At 46.4% G+C, this 17,448-nt stretch overlaps 1 protein-coding gene across 5 annotated transcripts in view; it reads right to left on the reverse strand.

Moving 5' to 3' along the window:
* Positions 1–6,606, reverse strand: part of KIF21B (kinesin family member 21B) — a 79,774-nt gene extending 73,168 nt beyond the window's left edge. For all 5 annotated transcript variants that reach the window (XM_029573113.1, XM_029573114.1, XM_029573112.1 and 2 more), the window contains exon 1: positions 6,393–6,606. In XM_029573113.1, coding sequence (XP_029428973.1) covers positions 6,393–6,433 — 41 coding nt within the window. In that variant the 5' untranslated portion in view covers positions 6,434–6,606. The remainder of the gene's footprint in view (positions 1–6,392) is intronic.
* Between the last annotated feature and the right edge of the window lie 10,842 nt (positions 6,607–17,448).

Below are 17,448 nucleotides of genomic sequence, written 5' to 3' on the forward strand. Positions count from 1 at the left end.
TGGCAGAGGAGGAGGAGATGGAGAGGAATAAGAGGGATTTGAGGAACCAGAAGGTTGGGAATAGAAGAAATGGAGGGTGAAAAAGAGCCTGGAAGGAGATAGAAGGTGGGGGGGGGGGGGGGGGCAGAGAGGGGAGAAAGCAGAAGGGAAGAAGCAAGTGAGAAGGGGAAGGGAAGGAACTGAGAGGCAAGGGATAATGATGCATCACACCATCTGCACCCCTTTATTAAAACCTTACACCTGCCCTCGTATGAAATTCTTCTATCATGACGGTTTTTCTGCCTGGCCAGATATGAAAACAGGACAATTCTGTGTCCTGCCCATGCTTAAGAGGACAAAGACTAATTTCTAAATAAACAAACAAACAGCGCAGTCCTGTACAGAGCAGACGCCTGGCTGCCCTACCGGACGGGGCGCAGGGTCTGAATCTGCATGCATGTGTGTGTGCTGGAGAGGGGAGCGGGGTAATTAATGCTGCTTCTGAAAAGAACCCTCCTCTTCCCTCGTCAAGCACAGACTCCCATTAATAGAAGCCCCTTTTTACCCCACGGAAATATATTCCCGATTACTTACTCCCTTCTCCATCTCATTTGAATTCTGAAAATAATAAAAAAAAAAACTGCAAAACTCCCACAGGATCTCCCACAGGGGCAAAACACAGCACGATGATGCTAGCCTGAAAATCAATGCAGAAAACCAAATAGCCACATTAAGTGGTCAGGCTGTGAATTCATTTAAAATGAATGTACATGTTAGCACTCGCCACTAGGCGAGAGCAGAGGGCATTGGCATGGGCTGCCAGCAGCTCTCCGTCCTGCTACGTCCCAGCTTCTGCTCGCTGGGCAAGGTCACGGCCCAAACTCTAAGCTCAGCAGTCCGGCAACAGCTTGCTTCAGATACCTAAAAGGTTTCAATGATGTATGGACTTCCATTGTTTTCTATCCAACCTTTCCCGTTGGATAGAAAACAATGGAACTAGGGGCACAAAATGAAACTCCAGGGGGGGCAACTGAGAACCAATATAAGGAAATATTTCTTCATGGAGAGGGTGGTGGAGGCCTGAAATGCCCTTCTGGAGTAGGTGGTGAAGAAGAAAGCAGTCAAAGAATACAAAGGGCATGGGATAAACACGGTGGATCTCTAAAGGCTAGAAGACAGAAATGAGATAAGCGTGCAGGGGGTAACTTGCTGGTACAGCAGTTACTACCCTTAGCAGAAAGCATGGACATTACTACCCTTAATCAATAAGCTTTGATGCTTTTAATGCAACTGCAACATTGCTTCCCACTTAGATGACAGGGGAAAAGAGGAATTGGATTCAGATGACAACCGAGGGCCCCGACTTCCATGGTCTGGGATACAGAGATGCAGACATAAGGGAAAAAGCACAGGACTGCTTCTATGGCCAAGTCTTAAAGGAAACAAAAAAGGCATATATGAGGGTAACTTGCTGGTGCGGGGTCACTACCCTTAACCAATAAGCCTTGATACCATTGATGCAACTCCATCATTGCTCTCTGCTTCAATGGCAGGGGACAAGGGGAATTGGATTTAGACAGCAACTGAGGAGCCCGACTCTTACAGTTTAGGAAACTGATAAGCATGGGTGTAACCTGCACAGAGCAGAAGTTACCACCCTTAACAGAAGGCATGAGATTACTACCCTTAACCAATAAGCCTTGATACCGTTGATGCAACTCCATCATTGCTCTCTGCTTCAAAGAAGGGGGTGGAGGGAAAGAGGAATTTGGATTCAGGGACAACCAACAAGAGCCAAGACGTTTTTACAGTCTGGGGTACTGATGTGCAGACATTAAGGAAAAAACACAGGACTGCTTCTACAGTCAAGTCCATAAGCAAAGCAGGTCAAGCATAACTGACTGATCATCGATGGGGGTAACCTGCACGGCAGATACCACCATGGGAAGCTTGCAGGGCAGACTGGATGGACCACTGGTCCTTTTCTGCCGTCATTTCTATGTTTGTGTATGATTGCCAGGCATGTTGATCAGCTGACTTGGGAGGGAGGGCAGACTGGCTAACGTGGGGAACGATTCGTAAGGCTATATTTCTAGAAAGGGTAATTAGATCATATGTTTTACATGTTTTGGCCATTATGTGCATGGTATGTGCTGAGGCTGCCAGTGCAGAAGTGCAAATATGGAGAATTACAAGTAAGGCTGTTTTTGATTTTATATTTTAAACATCTTGGCATTCTTCACGTTATGGATTGTGGTTGGCGGTGTTGAAGCGTGGGTCAGTGCCGTGGCTCAGCCTTTTCATTTTGTTTTCATGTTTGGTTTGATGTTTTGTACACGACTGACTTTCATCTGGATGCCGCTTTAGGAAGACTGCCAGCCTTCACCCACTTCCCTGGTAGGCAGTCTCTGGTTTTTTTTACAAGCATATTTTGAGCTTCCTACATCCGGACAGGCACAGTGCAGGAGGGAAACGCATGTAAATAGGACTAAATAAATAAACTGTTTTTAAGAAGAACCACCAAGCTGCTTTCCCATACTGCCTCCAACACCCACTCAAATCCCAGACCCCTTGCACTTTCTACATGCAAACCCTGCATAATAAAATGTGAGCAAGAAACATGACCTAAAATTTAGCTCACATTTTCTTTACGAATGCGGTAAAAATTGAGCTAACTCCCAATGCAATAAGCTAATGGTATGTTAATGCATCGGGGATTTTAAAAAAGCATGCTCACCCAAAAATGTGTGCACAAAATATGTCTTCTGCTCAGAAAACAGGAGTTATGTGCACAAAATGCACGTTAATTATTGAATTGCAACTCCACAATCCATTTGGGTTCAGACACTTTTATATATACGTTGTGCACAGAGGTACAATGAATCCCTGCCCAGAAGAGCTTAGAGCTTTATTAGATACTTGGGATAGAGGAGGAGAAATTGGCTTTCCCAGGGTCACCCCCAAGTGTCAGGGGCAAATTTTGAACTCTGGTCTCCTGCTGTTACTCTGGCCCATGTTACAAGGCCAATCCCATATTAAATCACGTCATTAGCCATTACTCCCTGACACTCAAACTTTAACTCCCGATCAGAGGCGAAGTTTCCAGGCCTAATGTCAGTCTATTTGGCGTTCGTGGTGCGGGGCTCCTATCCGTGGGGTGTACACGCATAAAAACACGATTCTTAGAACTGCATTAGGCTATACACGTACTGGTAGTGCACGGGCGGCTCCCTTTCAGACACACTGAACAGCGACAAACTTTACATTTTAAACTCTGTTTACATAAAGCGCAGGTTTCTGTGAATACAGGCTTCACCCCGCACGAGACTCTTGGGGAGCAGGGCTCATTAATGATTGTACCAAACATAAGAAAGAACATAAGAACATGTCATACTGGGTCAGACCAAGGGTCCATCAAGCCCAGCATCCTGTTTCCAACAGTGACCAATCCAGGCCATAAGAACCTGGCAAGTACCCAAAAACTAAGTCTATTCCATGTTACCATTGCTAATGGCAGTGGCTATTCTCTAAGTGAACTTAATAGCAGGTAATGGACTTCTCCTCCAAGAACTTATCCAATCCTTTTTTTAAACACAGCTACACTAACTGCACATCCCTTCTCAGGTTTCTTTTTCTCCGCGCCTCGTGCTTTGGTCGCCAAAGGCCCCACGTGTGTGGTTTCACGGAAGCGCTTTCCTGTTGGGGCAGAGCACGAATCATCCAAGCTCTGCCGTGGTCAGATGCTCTCAAAGCTGCTGAGCCTCCCCTGCAGGGTCCCAGCATCAAGCCCAGGGCATCAACATCCCGGGGAGGGTGACAAACAATCCTGCCGCACCGCCGCTTCACAGACTTCCAACTCTCCCTCCCCCAAACTACCACACCTCCAGCTTCCTGAGTCAATTCCACGGCCTGGACCTCTGGTCCTTTTCCTCTCCCCCCAGACCTCCAGCGCGGTCTCCGTTGTCGTTAGAAAGTGGACGCAGGGTTAGGTACAGCTTTCTGCTAGGTATCGGGGGTTCGCACAGACCTGCATTTTCCTTCTCTGCCACACACATGCAACACATTTTTGGCAGATTTCTATTGATCCCCAAAGATAAGATTTTGGTCCAGTCCCACAACCCTTCCCCTTCCTACCTCTCCCTTCCCCAAGCAGGCTAACTAGGATGACAGAGGGGAAAAAAAACAACAGAACCAGGCCCCAATTTCCTGAGTACCTGCAGCGACTGTAAATGGCTTAATAACAAAGGATCTGGAGACTCAGAACAGCTGGGACATCTGATCCGGCTTAACAGCGCCGCACAAAGCCTTGGCACTGGATTCGTAAGCGTGCGGAGCCCCCTCACCCCCATCTCTGCTCCCGCTGACCTTTAGCACGACGGACTCGGGAGCTGCATCAACCTCTCAAGCCCCCCACACGACTAAGAAACAGAAAGAAACGAGGTTCTTGTGTTAAGAAACTGGAGGCAGACTCCCACTGAACAGCAAGATTAATAAATCTTGCATCCCCCTGCATCCCCCGGGGCATCAGATCCCGCGAGCACCTCTCCTTCTCTCGCCCAAGGAAGCCTACACCGAAAGCATCCGACTTGCGCCGACATCCATCGCAGAGGCAGTCCGACTACTGTCCGGGCAAGGCGCCAGAGAAGAGCGGCCTCGGCTACTGTAAGTGCACCTGGCCGAAGCGCGGTGTCAGCACTGAAGGGCCTGCGTGAAGTGATGGGAGCGGGATGTGTCAGAGGAAGCCGGGCTGCTCTTCCAAGAGCGCACCCTGCAGGAATGAGTCACCGCGGGCCTGTGAGAACGACATCTGGGGGGGGGGGCGGCCAAAGTCACCTCTATGGGAATGACACTCCAGGTAAATGACGGAGACCAGCGAGATGGGCGGGAGCGAGGCGGAGTGACTGCATGTGAAGTTCGTCGTGTACCCACAGCATGGGCAGCGGCAGTGCAAACTTCCCCTTTACCCCTCCCCACATGCACACAGGCTGCCCCAACCACAGCACAGGCAGCAGCAGCAGTGCAAGCCCTACCTAGCGCGCGCACACACACACACACACACACACACACACAACGTGCCCCATCACCGCACAGGTACACAGCAGCAGTGCAAGCTTCTCTCACACACACACACACACACACACACACACACACACACCGTGCCCCATCACCGCACAGGTACACAGCAGCCATGCAAGCTTCTCTCACACACAGATTATAATCCCTTATTCACAGGCTTGTCCTAGGTTAGGGCCTCAGTAGGAATCATTCATAATAATTTGATCACAAGCCTCTTCCCATGATAAAGCTTTGGGAGCAATTCAACAGTCAAAGCTTCTTCCACCACATTTCCTCCTTCAGTCAGTCCTGTAATTTTGGTTTTAGCCTTGTTAAATTAAGGCCAAGGTCACCGTAACATTCAAGCACATAACAGCATGGGTAAAGGTCAACCCCATGTGAACCTTCACAAACCCTCTGCCACCTCCCTCCAAGGTGCAATGCACAGGCAGAGATCATTCTACCAACCCAGAACAAAAGGCTGGGGGTGCCCCTTGGCTACCCAGAAGATCAGGGGAACACACTGAAGGATAACTGGTACCAGCCTGAACCTGATGTGAAAGGTAAAAAAAAAAAAAGGTAATATACCCAAAATGGCCATGACATTGCCTTCCAACTAAACGCAGCACAAAGGTGGGTATTTCAAGAAAAGAATTACATCTATTTTGTTCTGCCCTCGTCCAATGAAATGATAAATAATGCAAAAGGAAAAAAAAAAGCATTCATAATCAGGTCCGACCTAGACTCTATGAGCAAGGTGTTTGCTTCAGCACCTGTCTCGGGGCATTATTGAGCAAACGTGAAAAAGCCACCCTGCCAGAAAACGCATCTTTGTTTCTTGGAATATCAAGGGGAAGCGCCGTGAGGTGAGGGCCCCCGAGAGCCTTAAGTGGTGGAATCCGTCCGCTGTCCAAACACAATCAATCGACAAAAGGTTTAATAAAAACGAAAATGGAAAACAAAGAAACCAGACACAGCCCCGGATTGCACCAACTGTCATGTGAGCCACCGGATTTCCTCGCCGCCTTTGCAACATTTTAGAGAATCACTCACAGAAAAATAATCACCCGCTGCAAATGGGGAGGGAGGGAGGGAGGAAGGAAGGGGAAGAAAAAGCCATGGGTTGGAGGGGGGGGAGGTTGTCCTGTCTGCATCGATTTCTTTTCTATTTTCCGCACGGATTACAGGATTTGCCCGAAATGCGTTGCAAATCGATGCAAAATAAAAAAATAACAATACAAATAAATCAAACGGTAGCCCGTGTCATGGCTGCTAAAGGGGAGACAGCCATGCACTACTGCCCACCTTCGTGCACAATGCAGCTCCCTCTCCCCTTCACCTGCACAGCCCCTTCTCACCTCAGAGCCACCTTGACACAGCAATCGCCTGGAGCCGCCATCCCCTCTTCCTCCCTAGGTCTCGGCGTGCACAGACAACCGGAAGACTGCTCGGCGTCCTGTCATGCCCGGGAGTCGCTGGGGACAGGGGATCCGTCCCCGCGCCGAGCTCCCGCGGGCAAAGCGTCCCGCATCCCACCAGCCCGGCCCCGGCCAGAGCGCCCGCCGCGCGCCGTCTGCGGCGCAGGCAAAAGAAGGGGCGGGGCTGTAGATTGGAGGCCACGCCCCCGACGCGGAGCCTAACGCGAGTCCTGCCGCTGAGAGGCGGGGTTTCAGGTGGAAGGTCACGTTTCTGGGAGGAGCCAACGGCCCTCCTTACCATCAGCGGACGGGACTTTAACTGGAAAGCCGCGCCACTGGGAGGAGCCAATAGGCATCCATGCAGTTGGGGCGGGGCTTCGGGTTTAAATGGACTGAAAAGGTTGCAAAGTCATCCAGTTTCTCAATGCAGGCGCCTGGTGCATACTGTAATTTTATATTAAGTGTTGCTATTTTGTAAACGTGTTACCTTTTTATTCATATTCATTATATTAATTCATTAAAAATTAACACTAAGGTTGCTATCATAGCTTAATCTGTAGACAAAAAGGAAGTGGAACGGGGCGGGAAACCAGTGTTAGGTGTGACCTGTGCAAAGGGGCAGGACCAGGGCCAGGTATGAACTTTCTCCCGCGCACACAGACAGGCACATACAGAAACAAAGCCAGGTGGCTGCCCTTGTCACTCTCTTCTCTGCTTCCTCCAAGGGCTAGGGGGCCATAAAGAATCCATGCAACTCCTGGCTCTGTTCTGTTTCCTCAGGGGAGCCAGAACTGACATGCATTGCTGGCTCTGCTTTCTTGGGTGGCAGAATGCCTTTATAGGAAGTTCTGCCAGAAATTAAGCTCTTGGTAATGGACACAAAAAGGGGTTGAATTAGCATACCTTTGAACGTTGTTGGCAGTCTTGCTATTCCTCTAGGCCAGGGTTGAAGCCTTGACAATTGGCACTGCTGCTCACAAGTTCCAAACTTGTGCTGATCCAAACCCACTTTTGAGTCTGTTCTTTGCTATGGAGTGTCTGCTTCAGTATCACCCCTTCCCCTTCTGTTCCCTGCAATGCGGGGGAGGGGCTGTTTTCTTCGCTGTGTGCTCCAGGTTCAGTCCCTCTTTTTCTCTTCCCTGCAGGCTGCCTGGAGGGGCGAGGCTGGAGCAGAACATCCCTACTATGCCTCTTAAGCCTAAAAAGAAGTGCCAGAACTGTGTTCCAGGTCAGTCCTCCACAGATTAAGCCCTGGTTACTTTATATAAGTCAAAAATCAGTCATGTACAGTAGAAAAAAAGAAGACAGAAGTAAACCTATAGGTAACATTCAAGCCATGAGGATGGCAGCTGCCCTTTTCTACATCAGAGATTCCCCACCCTTGTAGAAAGGGAAAGATTGGCCATGAAGGGAGGGCAGGGAACCACACAAGCTTTCCCGGACGCCAATTGATAGAACACCTCCAAGCCACCCCTTATCTCCAACTATACCATGGTTAACTAATCTCCAACATGGTTAACTAATCTCCAACTCGGTTAACTAATCTCCAAATACACCATGGTCATCCTTATCTTCTATCGTTTACCTGTGTGAATTTAATAACCTTTCCTTTCTCTTCCTTCTCAGCCAAGTTCTTATCACCCTGTTATATGTAACTGCCTTTTCAACACCATTGTTATAGTTATGTTTACTATGCACCCCTGTTTTATGTGAACCAGCACGATGTGACTTCTGTCTCGAATGCCGGTATATAAAAATCTGAAATAAATAAAATTTCTTTTGGCTTTTTTTTTTTATTTCATGTTTATTTTGGTTCAGCAAATGAACCAAACCAAAATAAACTTTAAAACAAATGGAAAACCAATAACTCCCGCTTTCTAACCCCCCTGAAATGGAAAAAAAAACAACTTTTGCTCCATGCACATCATTACCAGAAAGTGGATCTCTGCTCTGTGCAAGCAGTAGGTGCTTGAACATCCCCAATATTGAGCAAGCTCCTTTACTGTGTCCAGGGAGGGATAATCTGTGTTAAGTTTAGCACCCTAGTCATTTTGATGAGTTGGCTCTGACATGGGTTCAAGAATTCCTGAGCACAGCGCCAGTGTATGGAAGGAAACTCTGGGGGGAGGGGAAGGGACAGCGCAACTTATCACCATATAAAAAAAACAAAGGTGCATAGTTTGACCCTAATGATTGCAGAGTACCCACATTGGCCAAGGATTTATTTATTTTATTTTTATTGTAACGTACTTATAGTTGCAATTGATCAGTGCGGATTACAAAGGTGAACAATCATAGGCACATCAAATCAGTACACAGACATAACATCACAAAATAAAAACCAGATAAAAACATATCTCACCAGGACTGACTTACAGATCACGATGAATAAACTCACTTTAAAAAGGTGGCCTTAAGTTGTTTTATAATCCTCATATACTCTAAGAATGGGAGGCAGATCATTGCAAAGCACTGGACCGACTTGGGAAAAAGTTCTTGATCCAGCTTGCTGTGTTCCAGCTCGAGGTGCCTTAAGCAAACTGTAAAGACCTAGCTGGAGCATAAAGCTCGATATGGGTCAGCTAGTGGATAGTCATCACAATGCAATGATTTAAAAACTAAGATCAGTCTGAAGCCAATACAATGACTTTAAAATGGGCATAATTGCTTCCAATTTGATTATTGAATAAGGACCTTAAAAAGGCTTAAATCTCTATTAGTCCATTTTATTTGGTGGGCAAAATGAGTGCATATTGGTTATTCTAATTTGATGAGTAGTAAAACTCAGGGGAGTTTAATTAAATATGCCAGAGTTTCATTTTTATAATGTGGCTTGTCAAATGAGATTTTTACTTGAATGGTATGCAGGGGAATATCAATTTTGTATTCCACATTTTGTAGAAACTTGGATTAAACTCTGGTCTTTGATGGGTTTGGTACATACTGGAGAAGGTATACTATTATTCCTTTTAAAAAAAAATGTCCTTTACTGCACCCTGCAGTATTATCCTGGCGCTATTTTTGTATCTCATCAGATATTACTGGGTTTCTACCTTTAGTGGTAACCCTGGATTCTTACCTGGTATACAATCAATAGTGATTAAGGAATGGCATGAAAAAGGTACATGTGAACTGATGCATTTTTATTCAGATCAGCATCAAACACTTTTGTCCTTTGCTGACTTGCAGTGTACATTCTAATTATCACGTAAACATTTCTATGCATTCTTGCAAGCTAGGCATTACATCCAATTGTTACAGAACAAATATCCAAAAATATTTTAACCTAATTCTCTTGTAGCTGCCATATGGAATCTGGTTCCTGGTAGAAATCAACTGTCTTCTTATTGGTATAAGCTCAGACTGTCTTCTTATGGCCTATTTGCAGAATTATGTTGATTTAACCATCAGTTGCAGAAGGTAATATAATTCATCTGCGTAAATGTAATAGGGTACATCAAGGGCATGGAAAAGAGGACCAACTGCCAAGAAGATGAATTATGATCCATAGTTATCCGCGGAGTTCAACCCAATAATAAAGAAGCAATATGATAGATTTAAGACCAATAGGGTGCAGTCGGTCCAGTGAAATGGAATGGTCTACTGAATCAATCGCTGCAGCAACATCAACTTGAAAATAATCAAGTAATAACACCAGCAAACTTTCCATACCACAATCCTGTCAAAATGCCAACTGCCGTGAATCCAGCACCTTATTAATTTAAAAAAATTGCTCAAGCTATAACAATACCCATTTCTCTAATAGTTTGGCTACAGTGGGTAGGCTGGAAATCGGATGAAAGTTTGCTAGATTCTCTCCAGAGACTGTGTTACCTTTTTTAATAGGCCGCACTATTGTCTGCTTAAATTCTTTTGGAATGATTCCTTCCCCCAAGGATTTGTTAATGATATGCATAATAATAGGATACATCTGGGCAGACAAACCAGTTAATATCCAGAAAGGAACAGGATCACAGGGAGAGCACAAGGAATTTATTTATTTATTTATTTATTTAACACTTTTTTATACCGACCTTCATAGTGATAACCATATCGGATCGGTTTACATAGAACATAGGAATAACTGAAGCAATAACTGGAGAAATTAACAATAGCGGTGAATAAGTCAAAGTTACATTTAACAGGGAGTAACAAACTTGGAAGCTAAGATAGCTGGAAGAAAGTAAAGGCATGAAGTAATTGTAATATAATACACTAACGAATATGGGCTAAAGCTTAAGGTGCTTTAGCCTAGAAGTGCCAGGGTCCATCGTTCTAGAGAATAAAAAATACCTTCGTCCAAGTGAGTAAAAGGCGACTAGTGGTTGTCTGGAGGATCGGAGAAGTCTTGATGAAAGAGCCACGTCTTGAGTTTTTTTCTGAAAGTTAGGAGGCAAGGTTCCAATCTAAGGCTTGAAGGGGATATTATTCCAAATAGATGGTCCTGCTATTGAAAACGCTCGGTCTTTGGTCGAGGAAAGGCATGTAGCTTTAGTTGGGGGGAAATTCAGCGAACCTTTGTGAATATCTCTAATTGGTCTGTTGGAGGAATATAATTTGAGGGGGATTTCGAGGTCGAGTTGGAGTTGATGATGGATGGATTTGTGTATTAGGGTGATTGATTTGAAAAGGATTCTGAAATTCACTGGTAACCAATGTAGGTTTCTGAGGATGGGTGAAATGTGATCTCCACGGCTTAATCAAGCAATAACTTTTGGAGTATCCTCCTTTGTTATTGGTTTAAATTCTGCCCTATTTGTCAGTTCAACTTGTGTCGGAATATCCTTAGAACTAGACTTTGGTCAGGCCTGGCACACCCGCGTGTGCACACAGCGACACACCTCGGGGGTGGCAGCAGCAGCAGGAGAGGACACGGCGCCACTGGCGAAGCTCAACCCACTGGCAGCCGAAAATGAGAAAAGGCTGGGAAGAAGCGAGGCGGGCCGCTGGCAGCCAAAAATTACATAAGAAATTGCCATGCTGGGTCAGACCAAGGGTCCATCAAGCCCAGCATCCTGTTTCCAACAGAGGTCAAACCAGGCCACAAGAACCTGGCAAGTACCCAAACACTAAGAAGCACAGCTTTCCCTCTTAGCTGCAAGTGTACTCTCACAGCTTTCTGGCCCTTTTCTCCAATCGCAAGAAGGCCAGCGGGGCCAAAGGAAAGACTGGCCTGTGGGGCCGTGGTGGAGCTCATCCCAACGTGGCCAGGAGAAAAGAGGCCATGTGTGCATGTGTGTGTGTGTGAGAACCTGTGTGCTTGTGCTGTATCAGGGTGCTTGTGTGCACAGGGTCGGTGCTAGCTTTTTTGCTGTCCTGTGCGAACAATTAATGTTTCCCCCCCCCCCCCCCAATTCAGTCAGTCTCTGTCCCGGGCCCATCAAAAAAAGCCCAGCTCCCTCCAGCAATCTTATTTTTAAAATCTGACGCTCTCCCCCAAACGGAACCCATGGTCAAGGGAAGGGTATTAGGTACCCTAAGCAAACCTTACAGCCTTGCACGCACACACTCCCTGACTCTCCCTCACAGACACATGAGCTCTCACAGGTTCAGGGGCGGATTGGCCTATCGGGGGATCGGGCATCCCCCCGGTGGGTCGGTCGCGCTAGTCACGTGGTCTGCCGAGCGCTGCCATGACAAAGCCTCGCTCGGCAGACCACATGGTATCTCCTGGGCCGGCCTGGGTGGCGAATCCCCGGGCCGGTCTTCAGCGGGAATCCGCCGCTGCACAGGTTTACACACACATGCACACAGGCACTCACACAGACTCTCACACAGACACACAGGCACACAGGCACTCACACAGACTCTCACACAGACACACATTCATTCATGCACTCAGGTTCTCACACAGACACACACACACACACAAGCTCTCACACAGACTCACAAGCACACAGACTCTCACACAGACACACATGCAACAAGCTCTGACATACCGGTAGTTACATCTTGTGAACATTCGTTGTGGATAGCCTGGAAAAAAAAACAGACCAGTTTGTGGCCCTTCAGGATCAGAGTTGGAGATGCTATCCCAGCCAAGTCTAGAATAAGCGATCTTCTGGTCTACAGGCGGCAGGTCTAACCATGAAATGCTCTTACAAGCATTCGCCTGAGTCACCCCCACTCGTATAATAACAGTAGGCGCCTACCTTCCTGCTCGCCCTCCTGAACTCTCCACTTTTTTTCACCCTTATGATGATCTCCCTACTACCTTTCATTTCTACAATTTGTTTTTCACAGGATTTCAATTTGCATTTTATCTCACAATATTTATTAATTGTTTTGGTTACCTACGTATTCCAATTATTTCTTTTTTTATTTTGTATTAACCAGTTTGTTTTATTATTCTACTTATCTCATTTCTTCAAATGTAAAGCGCCGCTGCTATCTTTCATGTTAAATGGAAACCGATATGATGTCACTAAACGAATGTCGGTATAGAAAAACCTGCAAATAAATAAATAAATGAATCAAAAGCGTGCCACATTCTGGCCAAGCAGATAGCAAGGGCCCTGCATTTTATGGTCTGGTAAGCTAAGTATGGGGGTAACCTGCACGGTGCGACAGATACTATCATAAGCTTGCTGGGCAGACTGGATGGACCATTTGGTCCTTTTTTTGCCGTCATTTCTATGTTTCTGAGCCTCTCACCAGGAGCTGGCAGCTCTGCACTTTCATTTTTCACGTGCACATTGATACACATTCCTTCACAAGGATAGTCACTCCCATTATAAAAACCTGCTCTTGGTACTCGGAAGACCCTGAGGTGCCTCTGGTAATCAACTATGGTTGCTTCCTTATCTTCTAATCTTGCTCTGGGGTCCCGCATCATGTAGTGCCTCCCTCTTTCTCATATCCCCAGCACCTGGCAGGTTTTTCCAGCCACTGCAGTGAATAATGGATGAAAGTGGCATGGCCTGAACTCAAGCAGTCTTTTAAACAAGTATTTATGAAGCCTCAAGCAATCACTTCAGGGACAAGGACAGGAAACTGAGGAAGCGGTTATGACCCCGACATTGCCTGCACAGAGCTTAATTAATCAGTGGAAGGAGAAACGTGTTTATGTATTTTAAAAATCATTTGGCTTACTGGTTACAGATGCCTTGGAACTTGTGTGTCATTAATATGAAAGAATCCTAGTAAAAGATATTACCTAGGTGAGCCGTCCTGTCCTCCATAAAGGGTGTCCTTTAAACACAGTGCCAGGGACAGACAAGTTCTGCTGCCTTTTCTAGTTAATATTGGGATACTGAGAACTGGTTGAGAATATTTGATACGGGGAGTGCAGAGCTGGAAATGGAGTGTGCCATTTTATTTTTAGTGTCTCCTGCAAACTTCCTGGAACACTAACGAGATCACAACTAGGAAGCATTTTTAGGGATCCTACTGCAAAGCAGTCTGAGCCATGCCAGGTCTTACACTGAACTTAAGTGAGCATGCCTGGGGTATAAAGCTTTGCACTTCCCACCTGTGCATGGTGAAAGCTGTTCTTTGCAATAGGAGATCTGATACATTTCCTACACACACCACAGATCCAATCCTGGTTTTTAGCTCACGGCATGCAGGGATTTTTGTTTAGGGAAATACAAACTACATCTCCATATATGCCATAGGGCACGACTAGGCCTGGATTTGCCTGTCTTAGGAGATCTTATTCATATGGCAAGTTTGCCAGAATGTTGTGAGTGGATGCCAGCTAGGGTTGCCACCTGACTCTGGGTCAGAAGGAACAGGCTCAGCCATGCCTGGTTCCACCTCAGTGTAGTTCCTACTTTCCTTAGAGACATCAGAACCACAAGGGGGAAAAAAACCCAGGACTGGATCAGTCTGTTCAGCTTTGATCTGGGTGAGTGGTCCAGCCAACTGCAACTGCACTCAGACGCTTTGCTAAAGAATTCACAGCCTCTGTGCACTGCTTCCTTGTCCTGGCTCTCCTTGATTTACCTCCTTCCCTCTGAAGAGGTTTGGTGTGTAAGGTGAGGGCAGGAAGGGAAGAGAGAGTGTGTGATTGGGAGAAAAAAAAGATCGATGAGGGGGAGAGAAAGAGGTTAAATGATAAGCAGAGTGCTTAGGGAGATAGGAGGAGGGAGGTAGGGAGAAGGAAAGAAAACAAAGGAGATGAAAGGATTGAAAGTGAAAAGGAAGGAAGGAAGGTGGAGAAAAAAAAGGAAAATACAAAGAGAGAAGAAAGAATGAGGGAAAGAAATAAGGAGATGTGGAGAGCAAGGGACATGGTGAAAGAGAAAAATCGCAAACGAGAAAGAGCGACCGGAGAAATGAATAATGAGCAGGGAAGTCTCCCGATATGAGGAGGAGGGCGCCCCGCTGACTGATCTGTAGATTTATCCTAATGTGAATGCCAGTGATGGGATCCAGATGTGAAACAGCTGCTACTGATGCTTTCTTTTACTTAATTGTTTTTGTTTGGAGGCGGGGGAGGGGGGCAGTGTGGAGAAGAAATACCACTCACCTGGAGGGGCAGTGTGTTAGGATTACAGCTGGGAGGGGGCCCGGGGAGGTAAGGCTTTGCACCCAGGCTCACTACCATTCTCCCAGTGAGGGGTCCCAGATAACATCACTCTGAGCACTCCTGCAACCCACCCAACCCCAGGAACACAGGCCATTAGCCAAACACCATGTCTGGTCTAAAATGAATTCAGTAACTTTACTATAAATGGTTAAAAATGACAGCAGAGAAATCAAACGGCTTGGCTTACCCTTAGGTTACTTCCTTCACCCACAGACAGTGCCACCTTCCCTCCATGCGCTAGAGCTGGTAACCGAAGATCAGCCAGAAATGGCCAAAGCTCCCCAGGACCAGGTTTATGGTGCCATTACCATGTTAGGAAAACTGTGTGATGACAGAATGGGGGGGCTGGGGGTGGCAGATTCACCCCCTGTAGAGTATTAGAGTGATCAACAGATTCCATTTCTAGTGATTATTGGATCTGTCCATCCAGAGGCAGGATATCTTTCTCTAAACTGGACTGGTCAGCGGGAAACGTGGTGTGACAGTTTACGCCCTTGAAAATGACCAGAATATGATGAAGCCGAGGTCATTTACGTAGGATAACACTGAGAAGCTTTACAAAACCCAGGCATCTGCCTGCCTGCTTTTCTTAGGGAAATCAGGACTGCAAAGGACTTGATGGAGGTTTATTTATTTATTTAGCACAGTGAGTGGCTCTGGGCAGCAGCAGCTCCTTCACCACCGCTAGCTCCATTGAGGCACATCATGATGTCACTTAGCAGAAGGCTGCAGAGTGTCCGTGTGTTACCATTGCTCACCCAGTACAATAAATTAAGCCCATGTCTCATATAATAACTATCTCTCAGGGCAGTGTTCCCTCTAAGTTGCACATGTATGCTCACGCACACACAGCGTTTTGGGCCCAGTATTCAACAATATCCGGCTCTCTAAGTTAGCCGGATATAACTTAGAAGGGCTACGCTGCTGAATATAGTATAGGCGGATAAGTTCTAGTTAGCCGGATAAGTTATACCCAGTTAACTTTAGACCTCTCTAACTTATTCAGTTAACTTAACTGGATAAGTCTGAATATCGGCATTTATTTGGATAAGGTAATCAGGTAAGTAGCCCTGCCCTGATCTACCTATTGCCCACAGCCAGATAAATATTTAACCAGCTAAGTAGCGTCCGCTGACCATAAACAGATATTCAGCAACTGGCATTTAGCTGGACAAGTCCCTATTTATCCGGCTAAGTAGCATTAAATATCAGCCTCCCCATGCTTCAGCGCATGGCTTTTCCCTTTAGTGCACAAACTGGTGCGTGCAGCCTGAGAAGACCCTCAAGGCCTGGCGGAGCCATGGCAGAGCTCACAGCAACCTCAAATAGTAAAGGGAACCCCATCTGTCCTGGAGTCTCTGAGGTTTGTTCATATACCTGACTTGCCTTGGCCGAGGACATTAGAACAGAACATGCTGACGGGGGGGGGGTTTGAATGCACCAAGATGAGCTCCCCTGGATAAGAACCTGACTTCCTGTAACCAGCTCATCCGTCAGCCAGTGCTTCTGTTGCCTGGGGCTAGTCCAGCTGCAGACACAGATGGAAGCCCTTCTTAACTAAATTCATAAACGCCCAGCTGCTGAACACAAGACATCTATTGATTACTGTCACACAGGGAGGCAAAATTCTGCAAATTTGAATATATATTAGTTAAAGATAAGCTTCGCTGGTGCTTTTTTTTTAATTACTTCCGGCTGCCACCTTTCAACAAGGGAGAACAGAAGCCACTTCTCCCTGGGGGAACCAAGCAGGGATACTGCTTCTTGGTGGCCAAAATGTGATCACAATCTTGTATTGTTTCGCAATGATCGACGTTTTCTTCCAGGCCATCAAATATCATAGCCAGACTATGTTACGCCTATCAGATCAGAAAATGACCGAAGCACCTGCACTACAATATCCAAAGAGGACACATGGCGGCTCTTTGCAGATGAGTAAAACAGCTTTGTCTCTGGATAAGATTTGGTAAAGCTTATCCTCTGCCATACAGAACAGCAGCTTTGGCCACCTCGGGATCAGAAAGTTTAAAGAAGGGGAGCAAAGCCAAATGGGGGTGGGGGGTGGGGAGAGGCAGGGATGGAACAATTATCCTGTCAGGAAAGTTTACTCTGGAGGAGGTTAAGAGATATCTGGTAACAGTGCAGAAGTATTTAAGTAAAACTGTGGATTTATGGGAGAGGCTCGGCAGAGGAGATGTAGCATTTGATTCTCAGAGGTTGTAACTGATCACGAGTATAAAATGACTCTCATATCCAGGGAGACACTCTTTCATGCACCGCTGCAAACATTCAGGAATAGCATGCCATCAGGTGTAACCGAGGCCTCTTCCAGAGATCTCAGCCTCTTGGCTAATGTCCAGTTGCAGGGACAGAGCCATGAGCTGAAGACTATCCCATCTCGGCTGGAGCCGCCAGTCCACCTCTGTATGTCCCTAGGTTCCAGTCTAGATACTTCAATACCAT

This window comes from Rhinatrema bivittatum, chromosome 12, assembly GCF_901001135.1.
Source record: "Rhinatrema bivittatum chromosome 12, aRhiBiv1.1, whole genome shotgun sequence".
In the NCBI taxonomy this organism is placed as follows: Eukaryota; Metazoa; Chordata; class Amphibia; order Gymnophiona; family Rhinatrematidae; genus Rhinatrema; species Rhinatrema bivittatum.